This window comes from Heliangelus exortis, chromosome 7, assembly GCF_036169615.1.
Source record: "Heliangelus exortis chromosome 7, bHelExo1.hap1, whole genome shotgun sequence".
Lineage (NCBI taxonomy): Eukaryota > Metazoa > Chordata > Aves > Apodiformes > Trochilidae > Heliangelus > Heliangelus exortis.
In genome coordinates, this window is record NC_092428.1 from 16,228,145 (window position 1) to 16,244,591 (window position 16,447).

General features: G+C 36.4%; 1 protein-coding gene across 11 annotated transcripts in view; it reads left to right on the top strand.

Annotated features, from left to right (window-relative positions):
* Positions 1-16,230, top strand: part of HERC4 (HECT and RLD domain containing E3 ubiquitin protein ligase 4) — a 36,980-nt gene extending 20,750 nt beyond the window's left edge. For 6 of the 11 annotated variants that reach the window (XM_071749080.1, XM_071749079.1, XM_071749084.1 and 3 more), the window contains exons 16-26: positions 1,571-1,687; positions 4,233-4,256; positions 4,772-4,870; positions 8,587-8,754; positions 8,871-9,014; positions 9,928-10,094; positions 10,947-11,013; positions 11,275-11,357; positions 13,462-13,645; positions 14,218-14,320; positions 14,865-16,230. In XM_071749080.1, the coding sequence (XP_071605181.1) occupies positions 1,571-1,687; positions 4,233-4,256; positions 4,772-4,870; positions 8,587-8,754; positions 8,871-9,014; positions 9,928-10,094; positions 10,947-11,013; positions 11,275-11,357; positions 13,462-13,645; positions 14,218-14,320; positions 14,865-15,073 (1,365 nt within the window). In that variant the 3' untranslated portion in view covers positions 15,074-16,230. The remainder of the gene's footprint in view (positions 1-1,570; positions 1,688-4,232; positions 4,257-4,771; positions 4,871-8,586; positions 8,755-8,870; positions 9,015-9,927; positions 10,095-10,946; positions 11,014-11,274; positions 11,358-13,461; positions 13,646-14,217; positions 14,321-14,864) is intronic. The other 5 variants (XM_071749087.1, XM_071749086.1, XM_071749089.1 and 2 more) reach the window with 1 other exon arrangement.
* Positions 16,231-16,447: the final 217 nt, after the last annotated feature.

Sequence of the window (16,447 nt, forward strand, 5' to 3'; positions counted from 1 at the left end):
GAATGCAAAAGAATTGGAAATGCAAAAGTTGGAAACAATTGCCTCTTAACCTTAAAATGATAGCAAATAAGACCACAAATGTAAGAACAACCTGTATTTTGAACATGAAAGATGTGCACAATTTTACCAAGACAAATATTTATTATATTCCATTTGATTAGTATTATAACTTAATTAATGAAAACCAATGAATTTGTGAACTTTAGAAAAAAATAGCCTAAAATCACTTGGAGTAACCAGACTGTGCCTATCATAGTGTACTACCCATTGTTGCTGAGTTTTCCCTTCCCACACTCTAATTTTTCTCTAGTTTATTCTGGTCTCATGCCATTATGTGCTTATATGCTAAAAGAGCACCTCGTAAGGTGCTGGTCAAACACTGTAGTTACCCAGTTTAGGAAATGTCTAAATTTGGACATTTGTGTGCTGTATGCAGCACCCTCCTCCCCAGGCTGCCAGAATGGGAAAGGTTGGAAAAGCGTTTCTTGATCCTTCATGGAGACCAATAAATTGAGGCTCCAAGTGAGACTGTTCAGTGTGTTAAATCTTGTGTTAAATCTGTTCATCTTGTGTTAAAAGTGCAAGATGTCCATTACAGATTCCCATATGGAATGCTGTTGGCATTTAATAAATTATTATTTTGCTGCCTTTAGAATTTCTTTTGTTGCTTTGGCTTGCAGTATCTGCCAGTTTTAATTGCTGAAGTTGATCTTAAAGCCTTGTGAGTAGTTGTACAATTGTAACTTGGCTCTCGTAAGCTCCTATTTTTTTTTTTTTAAACCCAACTTTGATTAATATGTAGCCACATGGTAGAAAAATTTAAAATGATATCTTGCCTGTTGCCCAACTATTTGTCTTTGTAGTCTTAATAATTAGCTGGTATGGACTAAAGCAAGACAAAAAATAGGGTGACAGATATCTATGATGTCTGGGGTATTTCACCAATCTAGTGTTTGGTTTTGGCAGGGGAGATGTTTGAGAAAAGTAGGCTTAGATTATCTGGTTATAAAGACAGATTTTCTGTTTTGGCAGTTATTGATGCTTAATGGTCCTTGAGGAAAGAAGTGAGTGTTATTAATATGTTGATGCTTCTGAATTAAAATTATACTTTTGAGATAAGTCTTATTTTTGCATATCTTTATTTTCTGAAGCATGATGTTTTAAAGTTGAAACTGTTCCTCTGATCACAGATAGTAAGAGATAGTATTAATACTGTAATTAAGAGTAGTTAACTTAATTAAGAACATAGTTCTTGAAACTTTTACAAAAACAGGAACAAGTATTTGTTCCATTGAGATCATAAGATGTTTCAAAGTAGCAGTACAGTTCTGTGTTGTGTGATGCTGTATGCTCAGTTAATCTTATTGTTCTTTGCATGTTTGATGTGATGCTGAATAGTCCATGTCTTTAATATATTTTTTTTAATTCTTGTAGGCACTGTTTTTCTAGAATATTTTTAGTAGCTGAGTGTCTATTGCTCACATACTAAATGCTTGAAAAACGTGGAAAATGTCCTTTTGAAAACTTCTAGCCAAACTGCTAATAAAAAAACCCAATTGCACTCTTTTAGGTAAATGAAAGAGGACAAGTTATCCAGTATGACAGGTTTTACATTCATGAGATACAAGATTTGATAGATATAAGAAATGACTATGTCAACTGGGTCCAGCAGCAGGTATTTGGAATGGTAAGTTGTGGTGATTTTATGTGTTGGTTCCTCTTCCATGTGTTGTCCCTTTAGAAGCTTGCAGATTACCTAGGTACGTGCACTTCTTCTCCTAAAAGTATTTTCCCAGCTCACTGATGCTTAACAGACTTAAGTCAAGTACTAGTTAAGGAAGAATTGTTACATAGGTTTGCTTGTAGGGTGTCATTTGTAGGGCAGACACTGATTAACATTTTAATTATTGATTAAAAATTATTTAGAATGAGGCTTGCCATGTCAAAAAAAAAATTAGGCAGTGATAGGAAAACATCTAGAATAACCTGAATTTCTGTATTTTAGGTTCAGCCAATAAGAAAGCTGAATCTGTCTTGGAAAACTAAGTCTAGAAGCGAAATAGGGATTTACAGGGAACAGATAACCAACATAGTCCGCTACTTTAAGTATAGCAACAAGAACTGAGCTAATTATTTCCTGGATCTGTTAAAAGCAGAGCAGTAAGTGGGAGTAAATTGATAACTGCAGAGAATTAGTGGTGGATAAGATTTTGCCAAGCAAAAAAAAAGTTCTTTGACTTTTGTTTTGAAATAATGTTGAGTAAGTTAATATGCTTTTATGGCCACCTGAACTTAATCTTTTTGCAGCAATATGTGAAAGGTCCTGAGCATAGGACACCTAGTTTTGCCTAGTTTTATGAATACAAAGCAAGTGATGCTGTCTATCAAAGAATTGCAGTTGCAGTGTAAAATAACAACAGGGAGATTGAAGAGTGTAAAAAAATGATGAGTCAGTATTGGCAGTCTTGGAAGACATTTGTTTCAGCCAAGCTTGTCTGAAAAAATAACCCATGTGTGATACAGGTTGGTGTTGGTAGCTAAGAAGGGTAGTAAACTAAATGAGGTGTAGAAGGTGGAGGTAATCATTGCAGGACCTTGAAAGTAGAGACATGTTGTATATTTGGAAGAGAGAAGGGTATGCCAGTGAAGAGTACAGAAGTGGAGGAATTTAAAAGATGATGATCCTTGCAACTGTGCATTAAATGGATGTAAACAAACCCAAATTGCATAAGATATGATTAGAGAAGAAAATGACATGGGAATATGAGAGCTGGAAAATTGCTTTGTAATGAGAATATTATGATCCATTTGTTAATTAAATCACAAGATTCAGCAGTTGCTTGATGTTACTGAGAAAATACTAGGTACTGAATTTCCTTTTAATCATCAGTATTTTGTCATGCATTTGTGCAGTTTCAAGTTCAGCAGAAAATGTTATTTTGCTTCATTATAGGACTGACAGAAATCTGATGGCCCTAGTCAGATCTCCTTTGTAAAGTGTTTCAGTGGCCTTCTTATGCCTTTGTGTCCACTAGTTTTCTGTGTTTGTGCTTTTAATATTATAAGAATACTTATATATTACTTACTTATTATAAGAAGCCCTGCTTACTAATTGAACCAGTAATAATGAATCAAAATTTCTTTAGCTAGTGCAATTTTTGTCAAAACTGTTTGTCCAGTTTCTTAATAACAACATGGAGGGGAAAATGCAGAAGAAAAGAGAATCTCAGAAGTATTCAGAGTATTTTCAGCGACAAACTCAGAAGAAAAAACTTTTATACGTTTAACAACAGAAAAATGAGTGAGGGTACTGTATAATGAACTACTGATTTGAATAGGTGTTCTCTAGATATGGCTAAAGGGAGTTTGAAAAAAACTGAATTAGGAATAAATAATGGTAGGTACAGTAAGAATACAAAATCACAAAAATCTGCCTGTGTCAAATAGGGTGCTCTAGTCTGGTCTTTCTTGTAGGAATTAAGGACATAGAAAGCCAGGTATTCTGCTTTCTGTGAGCCATGATTGTCTATGTTTTTTGACTTCTGAGTCTCATATACAGTAAAATTTAAAATTTTGTACTTTGTCCTTAGCTTTTATTCTTTTTCTGTTTTCTGCCTACTTGGTGGAAAGGAAGTTAGCTTAGAGCTAAGGAGTTTGATGTGACACCAGATGGATAAGATAGTTTCACAGTACAGTTGTTTTAGCTTGTGATGGAAGTCCTTACAGTCCCAGCTACTTAAAATGGTCTGTCTCAAATTTAAAGAGTCAGTTGCTTTTCTCATATCATATCTTGTCATAAACCTAAACTTTTCTTGGGATAACCTGAAAAAGTGCTGGGGTTCTTCTGTGTTTTTAAGTTTTTAATCATTAAAAATGTTTTGCATTTGATTTGACATGCTAGAGTCATTTGAGAATGAGAATACATGGGTAAAAGACACTGTCTTTTATTTAGTGTATAAAAAATAACCTTGTAAAATGTTTAATTTTTTTGTGTCCATGTAAACATGATACTTTAATGGTCATTTTTTTAAAGAATTATATAAAAGGTGTTGAAAGGCATAGTTGTATTTGTTAGGCTAAACAGAATGCTTATAGTCTCAGTAAAAGTTCTCTTGGGGGGGAAGCTGTAGGTAAATATTTTTAGGTTTACATCAGAGGTGAACGATTAATGCAGACACTAATGCTGCTTTTTCATCTTAATTATTGCTGCCTTTGTGCAAATGCTGTCATAGGATGTCAACCATGGATTAACTGAGGTAAGATTGGTTGCAGTCTGTGATCTTTTGAAGAATGTGAGGAAATCAGAAATACGAATGTTGAGGGTTGTCTGATGTTTTCTAATTGGCTGTAAGGCTTTTAAGTTATCATGGCTGTAATCTGCAAAGGTTTTTGTAGGGCAAAAATAAGAATTCTTGTATTGCAAATTCAAAGCAGCATTTGAAAATAAGGGCTACTCTTCCGATACTGTTAGCTGTAATAAAAGTTCTGAAATGAAAATGTACTAAAGTGAGAGTGTTGTTTGTGTGTGTTTTGAGTTTCTTTTTTTTTCTTAATTTTTGTTTTGTTTTGTTAAAGTACTAAACAATTGAAAAATCTTCTTAATTTTCCTAAGATGCTTTTGACAATGAGTAAAGACTTCTTTCTCTAGGCAGTAAAATACATGTATTAAATGAGCACTATTGTAATGCTTTCTTTATTGGTGGGGGTTTTGGGGATTGTTTTTTTTTTTTTTTTAATAAGCAGGCATATGACATGGTTCTTTTCATTCCAGTTAACAGATATTCCTGTTACAATTTGCACATACCCATTTGTATTTGATGCTCAGGCAAAGACAACCCTCCTACAAGCAGATGCAGTCATACAGATGCAGGTAAGAGTCTCAATTGTGAATTTTATTTTATTTTTTTAATTGGAGGTCCTGGGTTTTGTTTTTTTATTGTTTATTTCTTTAAAAACTATGTAATCTCTTATCCATGAGAATGAGAGGTCTAGTTTTAATCTTGGTCTGTGTACATGATAGAAGCTGAAGGCTCTGTGAGTGTGGAATCTCATCGGAACTGGATTGTTCAATAATTGCATAAATTTCTAAGTAACTTCTTGTCCTATTATTTACAAGATGGCTTTTTTGAGGTGTTAATAAACCACAGTAAAAGTGAAAATAAAAAAACAAAACAGCCAAACAAACCAACCCCAAAACAATCCTGTCTCCCACACGGGCAAACTTAAAGTGATACATGTGTAGAGCCCAGAGCTGGAAGTCAATCTGTCTTGTTAGAGGCAACAACCAGTTACAGTTACTTTTAATTTCTTACCTTGGTGGGACTTGGAAGCTAATGCTTTTCTTAAGATTGGTAGTATCAGAGAGGCAGTGTTTTACCACCACGTGAATATGTGGTGCACACCTAATTTCTCACTTCATTTGTCATGCCCTGTCCCAAAGTGCTGCTGAACTCTGAAATATGTTAGGTGCATGCAAGGCAGAAAAAAGCTTATATTGATAATCCAGCATCTGCTTGGTATAGAGGCATAGTGTGAGCAGGTTTCTTGATCTCATATTTTGCAGAAGTTTTACTCTTTTCCTGATAAATTTAATTATATGTTACTCCTATTTTTTCTGCTTCTGTATAAACTTTCCTAGAAATGGCAAGTAGGATGACTGAGCTGGCTGAACAGGAAGCTTTTGCTGGGACTCTGGAAAAAAAGGAGAGTTTAGCACCTTTAGAAGAAGAGGAAGCTCAGGATGACTAGCAGGATCTTGTTAGGTCATGCAGAGAGAAAATTAGAATGGCAAAAGCCCAGCTGGAACTCAGTCTGGGAGCCAGGGAGAATCTCCATCCTCTGTTGGATGCAGGGAGGAACATTGCAACCACGGATGAGGAAAAGGTTGAGATACTTAATGCCTTCTTTCCCTCCATCCTTAATAGTCAGACCACCTACCCCCAGAGTATTCAGCCTCCTGAGCCTGAAAGATGAGGACAGAGAGCAGCACAGCCCCTCCATAATCCAGGAGGAAGCAGTTAACAGCTTCTACAGTACCTGGAAATTACAAGTCTCTGCAGCCAGATGGGATCTACCCAAAAGTATTGAGGGAGCTGGCAGAGGAGCTCACCAAGGCTTTCTCCATCATTTATCAACAGTCTTGGTTGACAGGGTAGGTCCCAGATGACTGGAGGCTTTCCAGTGTGATGCCCATCAACAAGAAAGGCTGGAAGGAGAATCTGGGGAACTACAGGCTTGTCAATGCAGAAAAAAGGTTCATGTAGAGGTTCATCTTGAGTGCTCCCACGTGGCAAGTGCAGGAGAGCCAGGGGATCAGGCCCAACCAGCATGAGTTCTGGAAAGTCAGGTCCTGCTTGACCAGCTTGATCTCCTTCTGTGGGCAGGTGACCCACCAAGTGGACAAGGGAAAGGCTGTGGATGTTGTCCACCTAGACTTTAGTAGTCTTTGACTCTGTCTCCTCCAGCATTCTCCTAGAAAAGCTGCTGGCTCATGGCATAGACAGGTGTAATCTCCACTGGGTTAAAAGCTGACTGCAGGACTGGGCCCAGAGAATTGTGGTGAACTGAGTTAAATGCAGTTGACATCTGGTCACCAGTGGTGTTCCTCAGGGCCCTGTTTTGTGGCTGATCTTGTTCAGTATCTTCATCCATGAACTAGATCAGGGGATTGAGTGCTTCCTTGGCAAGTTTGCTGACAAAAACAAGTTGGTTGGGACTGTTGATCTGTTTGAGGGTAGGAAGGCTCTGGATGGGGACCTGGATGGGTTGGATCTATGGGCCAAGGCCAATTGTTTGAGGTTTTACAAGGCCAAGCACCAGGTCCTGCATTTTGGTCACAACAACCCCAGGCAATGCTACAGGCTTGGGGAAGAGTGGCTGGAAAGCTGCCCGGTGCAAAAAGACCTGGGGGTGTTGGTCGACTCCTGGCTGAACAGGGGCCAGCAATTGTGCCCTCGTGGCTGAGAAGACCAACAGCATCCTGGCCTGTATGAGAAATAGTCTGGCTAGCGGGGAAGAGAAGTGATCATGCCCCTGTGCTCTGCATTGGTGAGGCCACATCTCAAATACTGTGTTCAGTTCTGGGCTTCACACTAGAAGACACTGAGGTGCTGGAGCGTGTTCAGAGAAAGGCAGCCAAGCTTGTGAAAGGTCTGGAGAACAAGTCCTGTGAGGGGAGACTGATGGATCTGGGTTTGTTTAGTTTAGATGAGGCAAGGGAAGACCTTCTTGCTATCTGTTGCCTGAAAGAAGGTTGTGGTGAGGTGGGTGATGGGCTCTTCTCTCAAGTAAATAATGATAGGACTAGAGGAAATGGCCTGAAGCTGCATCAGAGGAAGCTTAGACTAGATACTAAGAAGAATTTCTTTACAGAAAGAGTAGACAGGTGTTGCAATGGGCTGCCCTGGGGGGTAGTGAAGTCACCATGCCTGGAGAGGTAGTAAAAAACTGTAGATGAGGCACTTAAGGACATGCTGTAGTGGGCATGATGTTTTTTTCTAGGCTGATGGTTGACTCAGTGATCTGAAAGGTCTTTTCCAAACTTGACAGCTCTGTGATTCTGTGAAATTAGATACTTGATACAAAGAATTCTGTATCTTGACTCATATCTCCTGTCTAGAGATACAGTATACAATGCTGAAGTAACTGAGAGGATCCTACCTGGTTTCATAAGTCTCTAATAAGAACTGAAAGCAGTGTGACTTAGTGAGCTATCCTTTAATTAAATGTTTGGAGGTTTTTTTGTAAATATAATCCATACCAGTTCAGTTGCTGTACAGGTACAGTAAACCATATTATTAAAAAAGGAAATGAAGAATGAAAGGAGAAGACTGCAAAACTAACAGCAGGAACAGCACCAGCCCCCTGCCCATCTTTGTAGTGTTTAACATAATAAAAGCTGCTCTTCAGTCTGAATTTAAATGGAAGAGCTAAGTCATGATCAAGTAATGGGCTATTGTAGATAAATACTAGCTTAATTTTGTAGTTTTTAATACACATAGTTTCTTATGCCTTCAGAAATGTATATACACAGTCAATACCAACATTTGCTGATTTCAGGGAAACATTTACATTGAATGTTTTTATTAACAATATTAAATAGTACTAAAACACACAAACTTTCAAGAGTTGTATGCCATATTAGAACACTTTCAGCAGTGTTTTATTTTTAACAGTTGTAACAAAAAATATTATACAAATGAAATAGATTGATAAATCTTTTAATTATGTGAATTAGTTTTTAATGGACATTTTAATGCCAGATTTCCATTAAACAGCTCTCTTTGTAAGATGAAGTATAGCTTTTTTTTTTTGCTTGCCTTATTTACCCTAAGTATTTTGACTGAAAAGGCACTAACTGTATTATGAGACTTCCCTGAACATAAGCACTGATGAGGCTAATGGGTAAAGGAAAAATATTACTTGAGATAAAAGGAATATGAAGCAAATTTGGGCAAACTCAGTAGCTCTCATAAGATCTTTACCCATTCATGTCTCGTGCACTTTTTAAATTAAGACTGGTGGACATTTAATACTGACAGGAATCTTACATTAGCTACTGACACTTTCACTTTGTTTTATTTCCAGATGGCTGTTGATCAGGCTCACAGGCAGAATTTGTCTTCTCTCTTTCTGCCAGTATTTGAATCTGTCAACCCATGCCTAATATTAATGGTACGAAGAGAAAATATTGTAGGAGATGCTGTGGAAGTTCTAAGGAAGACAAAGAATGTAGACTACAAGAAACCACTCAAGGTATTATCAGTATATATTGCTCAAAGTGAAGTGATATTGCAAGTAAGTGTATTTTTGGACAAATCTTGCTTCACAATCCATTTTTAATTAATTGCAAACTGTATTGTGGGTTTCAGGTTATTTTTGTAGGGGAAGAAGCTGTTGATGCTGGAGGTGTTCGCAAAGAATTTTTTTTGCTCATCATGAGGGAGTTGCTAGATCCCAAATATGGAATGTTCAGGTGTTATGAAGAGTCCAGGCTCATCTGGTTCTCTGATAAGGTAGCGTATGATCTATAGCCATTAATTTTATTTTAAATTACAATATTTATAAAAATAATAATAATACAAGAACATAGTAGTTTGTGGTAGTTTTAATTCAGGAGGGGAAGCTGAAATAAGTATTCTCAAAAAATGTTTATTTTTGTCATTAGCTTTCCCCATCTGATGATGTTAAAATCATCAAAACTCTCCCCTTCTGCTTTCATCCATTCTTTACTTATCATTACCAGTTTCCCCCAACCCAGGAAAGTTTTGTAGGAAGAAATACCAGCCAGAATAAATTGATTCAAAGAGCAGAATCAGTAAATCAAGGTGGCAGAGAAAAATACTTGAAGTGGCATGTTGAACAGGTCTTTCTGTGTTCAGTCACATTACCTACAAAATGGACCATAAGTCATCTGTTCATACTGTCTCACAAGTTTTGATCATAAACCTTTTAGTCATCCTTCAGAGAAAAACACTGACTTGAGTGGCTGTACCATAAATCCCTGAATGTTAACATTTCCACAGTTGTGTTTTAAGCCCCCTAGTGACTCAATATTAAGCTTCTTTTTCCTCCCCCCAAAATATTTTTAATGATTGGTGTCTATTTGGGCACTGAATAGTGCAATAGTGAATCACTGGCCAAACCAGAATCCTATTGTAGCACTTTTAGCAGTATGCATTGCTTTTGGGTTGGGTGGGGTGTTTTTTTTTGGTTGGTTTTTTTTTTTTTTTTGAGTGGGAAGAATTCTGTTTCCTTGGATTTCAGTCTTTCAGCTGGTTAAAATTATCCTGTTTACCTCAGTACCTACAGATACATACATATTTAAAAAAAACATAAATGAAGGTCAGATTATACTGCACTGTATGCTTTTTCCTGGACTCTAAGATTAAAAATAATTTAAACCATCTTGTCTGATTTTTTTCTTAGACCTTTGAAGACAGTGACTTGTTTCATTTGATTGGTGTTGTCTGTGGACTAGCAATATATAATTTTACCATCATAGACCTTAATTTCCCTTTGGCTTTGTACAAAAAACTATTGAATAAGAAACCATCCCTGGATGATTTAAAAGAGATGATGCCAGATGTTGGCAGGTAAGCAAGAAAAAAAAAAATAGTGTTATTTGGAATTATTTTTGACCGAACATTTTCCTTTAAGAACATAGAGAAAATGTGTTATTTTCACACTAACAGGATAAACATGTTGGAGTAACTTGCAACCATCCTTGTCATATGAGAAAGGATCCATTTTTTTGTTAAACACCTGCTTCTAAATGCTTGTTTTTACTATTTGTGTCTTCTATTTTATTATTCTACAAGAATTTTAAGGGAAAAGAGTATTTGAACTTCCAAACCTTTTGAGTTTTAACCATTAATTGTTAAGCTTCAGTGTAAACATAGTAGTTTTAGTTCTGAACAGCTTATTTAGTCCATCAAAGAAAGGTTTTTTTGCTTATTTCAAAACCAAATGCATACTAAATATCAGCCTTTGAGTAGGGATTTGAATAGCAGTAACACTTAGAAGGTTTGAAGAAACATAAGTGGATGCTTGATTGCCTTAAGGTAGTGAATGCTGAAGTTTTGATAGATGAAAGGAGAAATCAAACAAGTTACTGGAAGTACCAGTGGCTGGAAGTGTCAATGGCTGCTATGTATCTACTGCCTCTGGTTTGGCAATCACTGAGCTAAAGACTGGGATATGAATCTTCTCTCTTCAAACCTGAAGATAATAAAATGGAAATAACACATCAAGTAATAAACAAACAATTGCTTGAGATTTCCCAGTGCTGCACAAGGTGTAAGTCAATGAACCAATAAATGAAATCACAGTAGAAAGATTCTATTTTTTTTAAAAACTGTAATTATCAAAGCTTAAAGAATACTTCTGAGAAGTAAGTTCATCTTTCTTTCTGTACTGGTACGAGTACTTTGTAACTTGTTTTGCAGGGGTATGCAACAGTTACTGGACTATCCAGAGGATGACATTGAAGAAGCATTTTGTCTTAATTTTACTGTAAGTTTTACTTAGTATTTATGTAAATGTATATACTGGAAGTGTTTATGCAGTATTTCTTATCAAGCTCACACCATCTATTTTAACTGCCCCAACAGAGTGAGCAAAAGCATCAGCTGCTGATTCTCCTGAATTTTAGTACCTGTGTCTACCTTCAGCTACCATTAGCTACCTGTATCAGCTGTTCACGAGGTGGTGGGAAGAAGTTCTCTAAATAAATAAGTAAATAAGATTTATACTGGTTTTGTTTGTTTTAAATAGATTACTGTAGAAAACTTTGGTACAACAGAAATTGAAGAGCTTGTTCCTAATGGTGCTGACATTCCTGTAGTCAAACAAAATAGGTGAGTTTTTGGCTTACAGGGTACTTCAGTGTTGCTATCTGCCTTGCAAATGTAACTAGGCTGCTATAAATGTCCTTTGCCATACTGTTACTCTAATGTTGGAGGTACTCTTCCTTTGATTGTTTTCTGAAGCTGTTCTAACAGGTATTTTTAAAATAACTCTTGTATTTAAAGATTTGCCAGCTGTGGAGAGGCTATCTAGTTTTACTCAGAGTGTGCAATACTTTTTTCAACTTTGAACTTAGAAGCATTTTCTTCTTCATTAAGGCCCATTTTCAGTACATGGTCTTTCTTCTCAATGGTTGTGGTTCTACAGGAAATTATCTATAATTGGAATTTAGTGAATCAGGATGAAAACTTCAACCTAGATGCCATCATGTGGCAACTGTTCATACATGAAATATTATTTCAGAGAATTCTTCCCTTTGTAGAATGGAAATAACACTTGGTGTCAGAGGAGTGTGTGAGGGTTGGGCTTTTTTTTATTTGATCAAGGATTGTGTTACTCTCCCACCCTTTGTTACCTTTCTGCTCCTGGAAGACAGCCATAATATCTGGAGGTTCTCTTGTCCCTTTTTCCAGAATTTTCCCAATTTCCTATTCCTCTCTGTCCATTCCACTCAAGTATTCCTCTCTGCTCTTTAATCTTTGTGAACTCTCTGTGCTTTTCCTTCTCCCAGAGTAAAGGGAGAATCACAGGGAAAAAGCATACTCTGTGAGAACTGAATGCACTGCGGCCATGAGTAGTAACGAGGGAGAAATGTCCCCAGGTCTGTTGTGGAGGGAAGAGTGGTGATAGATTCTGAAAGGCTGCAATCGCCACCCATCCCTGTACCATCTGTTTTGGTTTTTTTTCATTTTTTTTAAAATCCTGGGCTCGTAGCTGAGGATTTGTAATGCTTAGTCTTAAATGTACTTTGAAGTTCTCTACTGGTGTTCTGTCACAAAGTGAAAGTAAAATTGGAGGTGAATTACAAGAAAATTTCAGGGTGTTCATGGAATACATTCTGCACTGTCATCCCTTGTGGTCTTGCAGCAATGAAGAATGGATGCTTTTCATGATCCAAATATTCCATGATGCATTAATTCAGTTAAAAAACATTCACCTACAGTATAGCGATGCTGATTAGTTTATTACTATGAATTTTCTGTGGAGCAGCCTTTCCTTCCACTGTTAGTGTTACAAAAGTTACCTGCCTCCCTGCTAATTACATAGAGTGCACAAAATGACATTGTATCTCTTTGAGTGCTGGAAGAAGAGAAGCATGATTCACCACTTTGCTCACTTTAATAAATGTATCATTAAAATTTATTTAAATTATTATTTTTTTAATTATTGGTGATGTCATTCACATACTGTTGATGTTGTTCAAATAAAACAGGTTTCCACAGGGGAAGTATGTTGTTAGGATAACTGTAATCTATTACTGAAATCACTCTGCCAGTGTAGGGATTAACAGTGTTAACTAAGGTTCATTAAAATGGTAATTTAAAAAAACCTGTAATCGTAAATGCTGTATCACATAAAGGAATTTCAGTTCTTCCCCTAAGTGGTGTGGAGGGAGATGTTTACAAGATGTGAGAACTCCTGTACTGAAGCACAGATAACAGGCAGGCTGCGTTTCAGTTTTCTAGCTCCTTTTCACTCATCTGTCTACTGCATAGGACTGAAATGCCCATTTCAAGTGCATTTGCATTCTCAGTGCAGATATGCTAATGTCTTAAATTATACAACAGCAAGTTTAACTACTTGGTTTCAGGACACTGCATGTAACTCAAGCCTGCTTGTTGCCATTCAGACCCACTCACTGCAGTGCAACCAACTAAGATGAACGTTTATACTGCCTGAAATAAATAACACTATATGTTAGTGTCTTTCTGTTGCACATTACAGACTCTGTCTTGGGGGGTGTGGTGGGAAAGCACATCTATGTTCCATTTTTATTGATGTTATCTTCACTGTGGTTGTAACATGAGGCAGATAATAAGATTCCTTTTTTCTCAACTTTCAATGCTATGTTCTATATAGACGCAGCTGTTTTATTGGTAGAAGGGTGGTGTGTTCCCCCCTCCCCTAACATAATGCTTCTTTTTCTTTGTACAGGCAAGATTTTGTAGATGCATATGTGGATTATATCTTCAATAGATCTGTGGCTTCATTATTCAGTGCATTCCATGCAGGCTTCCACAAAGTATGTGGAGGTAGAGTTCTTCAGCTCTTCCAGCCCAGCGAGTTGCAGGCAATGGTGATTGGGAACACGAATTATGATTGGAAAGAACTGGAGAAGGTAAGAACCAGAGGTATGAACCATATTTGGTTCATATATGTTTAATTTCAAGATGCAAAAGCAAAATCTTGAAGTGTCCTTTAGAGGTTTGTTTTAATTAATGTGATTCCTACCTTGGTTGGATTGACTGCATGAATGAGGAGCTTGGTGAATTAAGACATTAAAATATTATTTACCTTCCTGCTTAAGTTTTCCAACTAATTTCTGGAGGAAATCAGGCTTAGGAGGGGAAAAAAAAATCCACAGAACCAAAAGGCAGCTGGATCATATGGATTATGTTAAAAGAAGGGAAGTGAACAAAACACCCACAGTTATTAAAAGGAAATATTCTTGATTGACAAAGCTTGGTGTGAAACACTGTCAGTACTTTATTTGGATTGAAAATGGTATGGAGTACATGTGTTTGTCCACACAGCTGAAATCAGACTGAACAACTGAAGAAAACTGACCAAGGAAAACAGCTGGGTCACTTGCAGTATCCCTCTACACAAGCAGCGTTTGTTCTACTTTCATGTGAAATTATCCTGTTAGTTCTATGTGTGAACAATAATGTCGTTTCCTGCTCATTTTAGAATACAGAATACAAAGGAGAATACTGGGCAGACCATCCTACCATTAAAATATTCTGGGAGGTTTTTCATGAGTTGTCTTTGGAGAAGAAAAAACAGTTTTTGCGTAAGTATTTAAAACTACTTTGTAGAAGTTGGTAACTGAATAGTATCACTTTGCTATAACATGGCAGGTGTCAGTATTTGTTTATAATCAATTTTATTTAGAAGAAAAAAAAACTCATAGTAAAATTAATTATGAGCTTGCTTTGGATTTTGCTGGGGTTGTCCTGAATAATTCTGGGTGGTGTGCAGTTACACAATCACAGAAGACCAGAGCAGCATAAAGAAAGTAAACTTCCTGCATACAAGCCTTTGTTGAGAATAGATTATAAATTAGTTTCCAATTCAGAAAAATTTCCTACTGGGTAAATTGTTCAATGTATTTACAAGATGCTTGTAAAATTAAATGTTTTCCTTTATAGATCACTTACTACATTTATAGTTAAGAATTCATATATGTAAGGTGGACTCACTATTCTCCAAACTTACCAGAACACACTGCTAGAATAATTTAAAAATGTGAATAAAGAGTAGAACTGCATATATGATGTATTCAGTTTTAGTCTTAAACTACTTCAAAGACTTTGTTTGTTTCTTTTTCTTGTCAGTGTTTCTGACAGGCAGTGATCGTATTCCAATTCTTGGAATGAAGTGTCTTAAACTGGTCATCCAGCCAACAGGAGGTGGAGAAGGTTATCTTCCGGTAGCTCACACTTGCTTTAATCTTCTTGATCTTCCAAAATACACAGATAAAGAAACCTTAAAATCTAAGTTGATCCAGGCTATAGATCACTACGAGGGTTTCAGTTTAGTATAACTTCAGAAATGAGAGTTCTGTGTAATGTGGGATCATTAAACTAACTTTTTGCGTCTTTCTTGTGGTGGTAAATTCAGTGGGTTAAATGATGGAGTTGATAATATAACCGATTCTTTGCGAAAGCGTTCAGTGGTATGGATATTCATGGGAGCCAAAAAGCATTTACAAAAATGAGGTACTGTTTTAACACATACCTTCTTGTACAGAACCATGTGGATTTTGCCATCTTACAATAAAAACCAGAGTATTTTGAATGGGAGTCAAGTTTCGCTAACCTGAATTAACCTTTCACCTTATGCAAACAATTTGGCGTGTGAGTGCATGAGAGACTTGCTTAAGTTTTTCAAATCACTTAATAAGAACATTTAACTTTTTCCCTGATAAATTCACTTGGTAACTTTTCATTTTGTAAATAATAATTTTTTGTGATAAAATAATTATGTTCCAATAGCGGTATAGTTTCTATTGCTTGTAATTGAATATGAGCTTATTTTATGGCTTTTAACAAAAAAGTGACTACTCTGATTTCTGAAGATATATTTTTCTGGTTTGTTTTAAGAACCTTAATAATGAAAACGAGTGTCTAAGAGACCTTCATCTTCACTATGTACAATCCCTGAAGCAGTCACTTAGTGCCGATACAAAACTGCATTCAATGGCATTTTTAATATGTGGATGGACAAGCTGACTAAATACACTTTTATTTTTAAGGACTGATTCTGTAATTAAGTGGATGCCATTATAAAAGGTTAATTTATCATTTGAAACCTCTGCAGCCATGTGTCAAGAATACAGCTTAAAAGAAAAAGGTGTACCAGACAACTGATGCTGTCAAGAGGTCAAGCATTTATTTTTAAAAGCTGAAAATGTAGTTTATGGTTTCTAATAGAATTTTCACTTTTTTCCAGGTAAATGCATTTGAAATAACTTTAACTCTCCCCTCCCCTTTTCTTAAGATTTTATTTTTAGTATAATTGCCCTGAGACAATTGTGCTTAGCTGGACACTTTTGGATTTGACTTTCCTTCTCTGGTGAAATTCCAGATTTTGTGGTGTTAATGCATATGTGACTTGCAGCTGTGAAACAAATATTTATTTTTTTTAGATTTTTAAATGCAGTGAAAAAATTCAAGCTATAATAAAATACTTGAATGAAAACCTTTGTTGGTTGATGTGTATGGATGCTTGCATCGTGGCTGTGTCATCAGCTGGAGGGCAAGTTTATGCATGCATTAAGTTGTGGGTACAGCTAGGATACCAAGATCTCACTTGAAAAGCAAGGAAATTCAGTTGTAATACATTGTATAACAATCAATTTCTGTGCTGGCAGCAGATGTGAATACAGTACAAAGCAGTCAGTTCACTTAAAATCAAG